Source organism: Sinocyclocheilus rhinocerous, unplaced genomic scaffold (genome assembly GCF_001515625.1).
Source record: "Sinocyclocheilus rhinocerous isolate Xijiao unplaced genomic scaffold, SAMN03320098_v1.1 scaffold148, whole genome shotgun sequence".
Classification (NCBI taxonomy): Eukaryota; Metazoa; Chordata; class Actinopteri; order Cypriniformes; family Cyprinidae; genus Sinocyclocheilus; species Sinocyclocheilus rhinocerous.
Genome location: NW_015653472.1, coordinates 2,246,812 through 2,257,550, shown reverse-complemented (window position 1 = coordinate 2,257,550; position 10,739 = coordinate 2,246,812). Strand labels below are relative to the sequence as shown.

Genomic DNA, 10,739 nt, shown 5'->3' with positions numbered 1-10,739 from the left:
GCTGCATTTATAATCTCTAAAAGACATCTCAGTTCATTGCAATCTCACAAATCTCTGTTATAACAATAAATATATGCACAATGAATCATTCATAATGTCTACAATTCGTGTGTCATAATGAGAGGATTCGTGAGCACGCACATTTCAGCACTGCATTGCTCAACGCTGCAAACACGTGTTATAGCCTAAATAGAAACTCTGCATACGCTTGCACCTGTTAATCGTTTATATTTTATATTAGTTCATGTTGCTTTTGTGCAATAGATGAATAACAATTTATTTGTTTCAGATATTTTATGTTTAGATATTTCTATTGTGCAGGAGTCCCGTGAATCATTTTATTCTCCCGCATCCCGCACACACACGAGTGTCTACTCGCCCATCTTGTCCCGCGCCGCACTCTGTTGCGTCGGGTCTCGCGGGAGCAGGTCTCTAATCCACTGGCACTTGACTCGACAGTGCGTGAGCTACATCCTTTTTACAATCTCTAGATTATAAAACACTGCATTCTGTCAGCAATGTAACGTAAAGAGAAATCGGCTTGTAACTATACTCTAATTACTATTTTGAAAATTATAAAGCGTTAAAGTACTCCGTTACTAAAAAAAAAATCTAATTACAGTAACGTGTTAGGCTGCGTTTACACTGGCACAAAAAATCCGATCTTTCGCTCACATCTGACACAGATCGGAATTTGTTGCACACGTGTAAACACAAAAACCCGCACGAGATCCGATTTTTTTGCATCCGATCTGAGCCACTTCCAAATGTGGATTTTAATCGGATACACATCTGATATCTGGACATCCGACCTACGTCTAAACACACATATCCGATTCTCCACAGAACTCCCAATGCGAGGGCGACACGTTTGCTCATAAAGATTTTTAATGGCGTTTTAATGCCGGCGTGCTGTATGCGCTCGCATTTTATTGAGATTGAGACTTTTTATAGGTAAGAAATTGCACAATCAGGAGCTGGTTTTCAACCCCGCCCCATGAATTTTGAAAATACAACAGCTAAAAGCTACATATATTTCTCAGCAACGATAACTTAGCAGTTTGTGTAATTAAACCGACAAGTTTGTTTGCAATGCTTCACAATCGCTCGCTCGCACGTGGGTCGATCACTGCAGACAATCCTTTTGGGTGGGAATTAATGTAAACACCAGTCGTATCTAAAGTGAATGTAAACAGACTTGCCAAATAATCGGATATGGTCAAAAAATCGGATCTGTGCATTAAGACTTGCAGTGTAAACGCAGCCTTAGGCTAGCCCTAAGTGGGCCCGTAAAGGGCCAGTGCAGGCTTGCTTGCAGGGTTGTTTAATTTGTGTTTAAGAGGTCAAATTAGTGGTGATTTGTAATAGACCAGAGCTACAATCATTGTAGGCAGTAAACAATTTACCATTCCTTGACTAAATCACACTCTTCATAAAACTTGCTATATCAGAAATTCAATAGATTAAGTGACACTCAACAGGCAGTAACATCCATATTTTATCAGCTGGCCAGGACTTTGTTCCACACCTAATAAGTACACGATTATTCACAGTGAAACAATACAGGAAGGTCACATAGCTTGTTTTTTGATCGCCAACTGACAATAAGTGCTTTATCCAGTAAATCCAGTGACATTTTAGGATACACCATCAGTTGTAATGCAAGAACAACAATGGATCACCCATCTATACACAAAACACACCTTAACAACAAGGCAGTATTTTCATAACAAACTTTGCAGCTTTTAAGAGTCATTTGATTTAATAATGTGAGCAGTTGCAAGCAAGTCAACATTATTAATATTTAAGCGACATGTATATTCAACCGCACCCTCCCAGTGACATTAATATTAGACCAACTACAGTAGTCGTTCATAATGCGCATATGAACCTATTCAAGTATGAAGAGGATGGCAGCTTAGGCTTGTACAGACAAAACAGTTTTCCCACTTGAATGTCTTCCTTTCGATATTGGAGCACATTGACATGCATGATGGCAGGGAAAACAACGGTGGTAGAGCATGTGAACCTATTCATCATAATATTGTACATACAGAATGCTTTTGCAGCATACATGCATAATTTTCGGAACTTTTATATTCAGTGAGTTGTTTATTTTAGTAAATTAATGGACTGCAAGAAGACCCATGCAGAGAGTGCTTGAGGACAGTAGTGTCGTTGGGCCTCATGCTCTGTTAACCTGATCCGAGTAACTGAGAGCTAATGAATTGAAAGCACTAGAGGTGACATCATCCTTGTTTAGTTCTGCCAAAGACACAGTGTCTTACCAAAAATTGTTTAATAATCCTGAAAATGGATTAAATTATTTATTAATGTTTGATATAAAATGGTTTACAAGCATTAGATATCATATGTCTTATGTATGTCTTCATTCATTCATCATATGTTTTAAACGTTATTAGACCCCAAAGCCTCACTTTATTATTTTTATAATGAGATGAGTGAGTGCTTCACATCTGGTTTTTGTACTGCAAAAGAATGTAAAGAATAGTTTTATTTGTCCTGTATCAATGCCAGTTTGCTTTGAGTGCTTTGTGATTTATGTAGATTTACCAGGCGCCTCAAGTAAAGCCTTTACAAAGCGTGTGCATTTCCGTCATTGAACTGGGCTGAAGAGATTGATATAATTTCATATAAAAGACTGCTTGCACACCACATTTTCCTCTGGGGGTGGGGGAAGGGACTTAATACTCTGCAGTGTCCTTTCTCGTGTCAGGCTGGTCCCTGGAGATCACACTGCATAATCAGTGTTGACTTCTTTCAATATCTGGTTCCTATCATACTCATGAGGGTCAGTTCTGTTTGAAAGTGTCTTTATCTTCTGTGTTAACTGTATATGAGAGCTTAGAGGAAATACGATCCACTGAACAGCCATTACTTAGGTTGTGCAGAGCAGTTTGGTCAAAGATGTGGTACAGCTGTTAGCACACGTGCACAATGATCCTGTAACCCCTTTTTTCTCCTAAGAATTTCCTGTGAACTCTCTGTTTCCCCAAAATTGGTCTCTGGTTACACAAGAAAAAAAAATCGAATCTCCTGAAATAGCATTGTAATTAGTACACTACTGTAATACAATGCTGTGAATTCTTTATGGTTTATGTCTGTGTTTTGACTTGTTATTGAAAGAGTGTATTCACAACATGAGAAAATGTATAATATTTTGCTTTTTCCCCGTCATATTTTTATCAACAGTATTTTAATTAAAAGCATATTAAGCTATTACCAAGGTGTGAATTTTTGTCTTCATTATAGTTGATGAAACACTCTTCGGTTAACAAACATTTTCAGCAAGATTGAAGTGAAGAGCTAATGATGATGACATAGTTTGCATTTTTGTATACTCACACTTCGTTATCGTAACATGGAAACAAGTTATTTTAGAATTTACCATTTCGTGAAGCAATGGGCTTTTTAAATAGATTTTTGGTTTGGTTAAAGTCGGTGGTTGACACAAACTCAATATATTTTCACATTTTATTCTACGACATAAAATACAAAAGTAATACCTACTTGTGATTTTTTTTTTTTTTTTTTACATTTTACTTGTCTTGAAAAATGTAGTTCCTAACAAGTGGCTAAATGGGACTAATGAGGTTGTTGGGGACATTAAATATCTTCACGCCAATCAAGAAATCTTAACTGCTCACTAGTACACAGCCTCACTGTGTTTACAATCATGCTCTTGCTAGCTATTCTAACTCAAACTTTCATGTCAGAAGTATGCAAAGGCGTAAAAATAATCTTTTTTGAATGAGTTCACTGGTGGTGGTTGAGGAGAGACCCCAAAACATGATTGTAAAGCGCTTTGGGTGTACAGCAATACACAATAAAGTGCTATATAAATGCATCATTCATTCATTCATTTGAACAAACCGAAATGAATCACAACTTTCAGTCACCACATAAATGCAATAAAATACTTACGAATCAGATAAGTTGGCATCTTTATTGTTAGAAGAGTACATTACTCACGGTGGTATGATGACAAGCAAATGTACAACTCTTGTACCCAAATAATACAATGTGAAAAAGAAGGCACAAACCAAATTCTTTAGTCACTGATTAAAAATACTATGAGAGCAGTTGACGCCACATGGAGGGTTTTTAGATTCTCCAACAGACAAGGTTTCTTTTTATGGTTTGTCTCTATCCTCCTTGCTGTTTGTTTCACAGCTGCTGGTGAAGTGGGGTCACAATTTAATTTGGTCATCTGTCAGGACAACTCTCAGTACATCTCAGTAGATTGGTGCCATTACATTCACTTCTCTCACAGCCCTCCCTGGCATTCCTGGCCTTTCCACTGAACTCGTTTCACCCAGTCGTGCATTCCACATTCTAGATGCACTCCACAAGGAGCATTTCACAGCTGCGCGGGAAGGAGACTCCACTAACTATCTGAATACAACAGGCTGAAAGCTAAGCTCAGAGTTTTGACGGATGTAGTTCTGCTCTGTGCCATCAACAAGTGTCTCTTTCAGCATTTGTCACGTGGCTCAGTGGTGTGCACTGCAAATGTGGCCGTTGATATGCAGATGTACTTTATTGCTGCTCTTTTATCTTTGCAGGTTGAGCTACACGTGCATCTTGATGGTGCTATTCGAATAAAGACCATTATAGAAGTAGCAAAGTAAGTGACATGTATTCCAATTACATACCATGATAAATATATACTTTCCATATTTTCTATGGAAAAGATTATTATTTTAATAATTCTTTATATACTTTGTAATGATTGTTTTTATATGAACATTTATCATATTGAGTATAATTATTGTTTGTATTATTATTATTATTTTAATTGCATTTGTGTGGTATATTTAATAATGGTATATAAGCGTTCTGAGGCCAAAGGAACAATCCCAAATTTAAGTCGATTTTAACTCCTAAGCTCATCTTCACTGCAGCTCTAAAATCACTACTACCTAAAATGATTTTATAGATTTATACAATGATTTCTTTTTTTAATCTTGACAGCCTATGGTCAATAATAATGTTGTGATCTGTTTTTGGCTGAGAATTAAATATTTTGTAATGCTTAGGCTATTCCAAGTTATCAGATAAGCTTCAAATTATTTTTTATAATGAATCAACAGCACCATATGTTCTTAATAGATAAGATCTAATTCTAATAAATCTTTCCATTAAAACTTTCAAAGCTCTAACCACTGACCTCTGGGTGTAACTGTCTCAGGCGGCGGGGAATCACTCTACCTGCAGGCAGCGAGGATGAAATGAAAGACCTGTGCAAAATGCATGAGCCGGGCACACTCACAGAATTCCTTGGCAAGTTCAATCACTACATGCATGCCATTGCGTAAGTAGTTGTGCCAAGAAAAGATCTGCTGGCTCTAAATAAATTGTGTTGCTGATTTGCTTGAAGATTGCATGGAAGCCAAATATGATGTTTTTTCTAATGATTTTATGACATTATTAAAATGTTTCCCTGAAGATTTTACACCAACAACAGTTACATTTTAGTTTCTCAGGACTATTCTCCCCTCACAGACAAAAAAGGCTTCTGAACAGCAAAGTAATTGTGTACGATCATCACAAAGCTGCTGGTTTTCAGATTGCGGTGATTTTGCAACAAAATCTTATGGCAGTTTGCAACTATTTGACTTTTTGGCGAACTGTTGGCTAATTTGTACAATCTCATTTTTAACTTTTCGTACAATCTGCCATTGACCATTAGGTTCATGTGTGGACCTTCATGTGTATTGTTTTTCTAAAAATCACACTGTTACGTTTTTCCAGGAGAGGAGTTTTGAAAGCTACACTACACTCTAAAAAAAAAAAAAAAGTTGTCAATGAAACAGTACCCTTTCAAATATTTCATACTAAAATGTACCATTTAGGTACTAATACGTATACTTTAGGAAATATGTACCTTTAAGGTATTAATATGCACCCTGGTTAAATAAGATACTAAGTATACCTTTTAAAAAGATACTGCCCAGTGACAGCTTTTTAACCTTTTTTTCTGAAAGTTTATGATTTTATAGTATATTAACCCCTTCAGATCTCTTTAGATCTGGGAAAATTTGATTCCTCATTAATCAAATGATTCAAGGCCACCATATGATATTGCGCTCTTCACCACATGGAAGTATATAATGAATTCCATGGATGTTAATTCAATTATTGACACAAATCTGAAGCATTGCTCAAGTGGTTAATAAGTAGATAGCCTCACTATATCGTTAGTGGTGGATACACCGTCAAAGGCATGGTAGCTTTTCTGATGTCCTGCATCAGACATCTTTACATGCAGCTCATGTCACACTTTCACCACGTGTTGCTATAGCTACGGACATGTTACCTCTGCAGACATGGGCGTCATGCACTCATTATTTTTGAGGGGGTACGCGTTGGGGGGTGGGGGGGTCGTCATGTGACACAGCAGCCACAACAGCACTTGTTTTATTTATTTTTTCCTTTTTATTCGAAACATCCCCAAACGCATTAACTATATCATGAAATATCTTGATTCTCACCTAGATTATGTTGATCTATAGTGGGCGATGGTCAAAGTAACCTAATAATGTAATCTATTAACTATGCATAAAAACCTGTCTGTTTACTTAATTAACAGATATGGATGTCATGCCATGACATTTTAATACGCCTGAGTTTATATTGAATGTGAATTTAACATTGAAAGTTAATTTTAATAAAACATTGCAAGTTAGGCTAATCATAACACTTTCATTGTACAGAAAGAGAGCAAGGAACATTTATGTTAATGCTCATAAGCTCAACAGCATTGTGTGTGATTGGTTAATGACTGTAAAAAACGCGTCTGTATCTGGCTCAGCGCCAGCCAGTGAATGCAGATTTGAATTTAGCAGCTGATGATATGACGCACCGAACGTTATAATCACGCCGGTGTGATTGTATTAAATATAGAAAATATTAATCGGCTATTTTTTGTCTTTTGGAAGCTGCATTCAAAATCCACTTGGCTCAAAAATCTGAGGGGGCACGTGCCCCCTCACTTGAGAAGGGTCTGGCTGCAGATGCTTGCACTCTCAGACTTGCACTTCCGCTAGCACACCACCACAGCGTCTTGTCTCCATTGGCAACACGCACGATTTGTGTCGATTGCAAGTGACGTCGCAGGTATCGGAGAGTTGCAAGTGGCGATTGCAAGTGACTTCGTAATTTATTTCTTTTGTCTTGTCTTCACCACCTGGCTACTGTTGTAAAATGTTGAGAGATTCAAACAAAAAGAATAAATAAATAGAACAAAATTAAAAAAATAAAGACTGCAAGTGACGTCGCTAGCGGAAGTGTAAGTGTCTGAGAGTGCAAGTCTGAGAGTGCAAGCGCAAGTCTGCAGCCAGACCCTTTTGGCCTCACTTTGAATGGGCATGACGCCTCTATCTGCTGAGGCTTTTCTTTTGCCTTTCACTTAGTCCTGTAAACAAGAGTCAGACAATGTGGCAGTTTTTACACGTTTCCACTCAGATTCAGGAACATGAGAGGTAGATGCTTTGAAATGAAGACATGAAAAGCAGTGCAGCCAGTAGTTTTGTGGGCCGGCAGCTGACATGCTTCATTGAAAATGAACCTCTAGTCCTCAGAGGCTTTAAAAGGGCCTTGTTTACAGCATTCGCCTCCCCCACAACAACATAGGGAACTCACTGGCTGTTTTTGGCACCCACTGGGCTCTTTATTGTCCAGTGCTGTAGACAGGCTCAATGCATGTCATGGGGTATAACCTGAAAACATGCTTTGTTACTGCAATCAAATAGCCTTTTTATTTAGCACTTTCAAGCATAATGTGACTCAGAGAGGGAATAAAAAAATTTAAAAAAAACTGCAAGTGAGCTGTTTAAAATAAGTCTCATAGCGTAAGTGTTACTGAGTTGTAAAAATGATTAAGGCCTTTGGTATCTTGCTCCAATTGTGGGTGTTCTTGGAACAAGCGCATGCTTATGCAATAAAGATGGATTTTATGAGTGTGTAAGTGAAAGTAACATCTAGTTCATTCAGTTAATTCAATCATTCACATAAGATATCTCTGAAGCATGTGCTATCTATAAATGAAGAAGTCATAAATGCTATAATTTTATGACATCATAAAACAACTGTAGCATTTATACTTCAGTCTGTTTGAATATTCTTAGATGATGTTGTAACTTGGGATTTGGGCCACTATATGTGTGTGTGTGTGTATATATATATATATATATATATAATTATATATAATAATTATTATTATTTTTATTTATTTTTATGTATGTGTAAAAGCGCATACATAAAAGCACTTCTATTCCTAAAAAATAAATGAACTTATCCATGTGTTATTACATAATGTTACAGAAGATTTGTATTTCTACATAACACATTAACGTACTTATATATATATATATATATATACACACACACACATACATTTCTTGAAGGTAGTGAGGGACTCTGACTCTGTAGGTCTTAAAGGTAGCGAGGGGCTATTCAGGTAGGGGGTGGGGTTGTCTTGGTATCTTATCGGTTTCATTTCTCATCTGCAGAGGGGACAGAGAGGCCATCAAGAGAATAGCTTATGAGTTTGTAGAGACAAAGGCCAAAGAGGGAGTGATCTATGTTGAAGCCAGATACAGCCCTCATCTGCTGGCCAACAAGGGAGTGGATCCTCTTCCTTGGGACCAAAAACCGTATGTGTACCATATTTGCTCTAATCAAAAGCTGTTTATGGCATGTATTGTTTATTGTTTTTATGTTACATCATGCTGGTTTACATTTTCTCTTGCACAATAGCTCTGCTCTTGTCTTTGTTCTTGCCTGTCCTCCCTCTTCCTCCCAGAGGAGACATCACTCCTGATGATGTGGTGGACCTGGTGAACCAGGGGTTCAAAGAGGGAGAGAAGGCCTTCAAAACCAAAGTCAGGTCCATTCTGTGCTGCTTGAGTCACATGCCAAGTAATGCACTCTCACCTCTTCCCCACCATCCCCCACCCAGTGTTCTGTGTGTTTGAGAGGCGTTATCTCACTGTCATCCGTCATTTAAAACCCATTCATCCCTGCTCATTGCCCAGTAGTGTTTAATCATCACGGCACTGGTCGAACCTCCTGCAGATTGGCTCAGATTTTTTTGTTCCCCTCTTAAATTCAGTCAAGATGGACTGTTTGGAAATGCTATAGTGAATTTGAAAGCCTTGGTGATTCATATGCAATGTGTTTTGTAAATGGAGACACAATTCATGTAACACTTGAAGCTGAAGAGGTTTGTCTTCTACATGTTCAAAAATTTGGGGTTGTAAGATTTTTTGTGTTTTTGAAAGAAGTAGCTTTTGCACACTAAGGCTGCATTTATATAATTTATTTGATCAAAAATACAGTAAAAATATTAATATTGTGAAATATTATTACAATTAAAAATAACCATTTTATATTTTGAATACATTTAAAATTTTTATTTTGTAATTTATTTCTATGATGGCTGAATTTTCAGCAGCCATTACTCCAGTCTTCAGTGTCACATGATCCTTTAGAAATAATATATATATATATATATGTGTGACCCTGGACCACAAAACCAGTCTTAAGTCGCTGGGGTATATTTGTAGCAATAGCCCAAAATACATTGTATGGGTCAAAATGATTGATTTTTCTTTTATGCCAAAAATCATTAGGACATTAAGTAAAGATCATGTTCCATGAAGATATTTTGTAAATTTCCTACCGTAAATATATTAAAACTTAATTTTTGATTAGTAATATGCATTGCTAAGAACTTAATTTGAACAACTTTAAAGGTAATTTTCTCAATATTTTGATTTTTTTGCACCCTCAGATTCCAGATTTTCAAATAGTTGTATCTCTTCTCGGCCAAATATTGTCCTAACAAAACATACACCAAGGGAATATATGATATCTCAATTTAAAAAAATCAACCCTTGTGACTGGTTTTGTGGTCCAGGGTCACAAATACAGTTGAGAGAGCTTAATTTATATTCACCCCAGAACATTCCTTTAAGAGTAACCACTAAAATGCTGGACTCTTTGGATCGTGTTTTTAGTTAATACGACATAAAATGTCACATTAATTGTACCAGAAGAATCGCTTTATAAGAACGCCTTTTAAAAGAGAAACTGTTCGTTACAAAGTACAAAGGTTTTGTATTACTTGAATAAAGTTTGCTGGCACAAGAACTAGATTATTCTGTTGTCCAAAATTCAGGAAGACTGCATTCCCAATACACGACTGGGAATTACATGCTTTTGCTTTCAGCATGACAACCTTTCTCATGTTTTCAAATGTGTAGTTGGATGTGACACCAACAAAAAAAAAGTCACAAAACACACAAGTACAAAAAAAGTAGTTTTTTGTTGTTGTTGGAAAGTATGTATAAGGTGTCGTTTATAAGTACTGTGTTAAAGCTTATAATACTGTAGCACCAACTGAATCAACACAAACACATTTCTGAGGAAAAATATTAATTATAAGTAAACTTACACTTCTAAGTTAGATCCACTATTGTATGTTGTTGCCGTATGGCAACATATCATAAAGTACCTTAAAATAATATTTTTTCCCCAAATTTTTTTTACAGCACTTCAAGTTAAGCCATTCTTAGAAAAGAAAAAGTTTCAAATATTTTTTTCTATAGGTCTATCATAATGCATGCGGTAGAGGGTGCTGAAAATATGATCCAGATTATTTTCCCGATCCACTCTGTGAATTTGTGAAGGCGCGCACGCATCATTCAAACACA

The 10,739-nt window shown here is 36.7% G+C and overlaps 1 protein-coding gene across 2 annotated transcripts in view; it reads left to right on the top strand.

Annotated features, from left to right (window-relative positions):
* The window catches only part of LOC107716171 (adenosine deaminase-like), a 22,392-nt gene that overhangs the window by 3,936 nt on the left and 7,717 nt on the right, over nucleotides 1-10,739 (top strand). The window contains exons 2-5 of one of the 2 annotated variants that reach the window (XM_016522537.1): nucleotides 4,587-4,648; nucleotides 5,213-5,335; nucleotides 8,535-8,678; nucleotides 8,828-8,943. In XM_016522537.1, the coding sequence (XP_016378023.1) occupies nucleotides 4,587-4,648; nucleotides 5,213-5,335; nucleotides 8,535-8,678; nucleotides 8,828-8,943 (445 nt within the window). Of the gene's footprint in view, nucleotides 1-4,586; nucleotides 4,649-5,177; nucleotides 5,336-8,534; nucleotides 8,679-8,827; nucleotides 8,944-10,739 lie in introns of those variants that run through there. The other variant, XM_016522538.1, reaches the window with a different exon arrangement.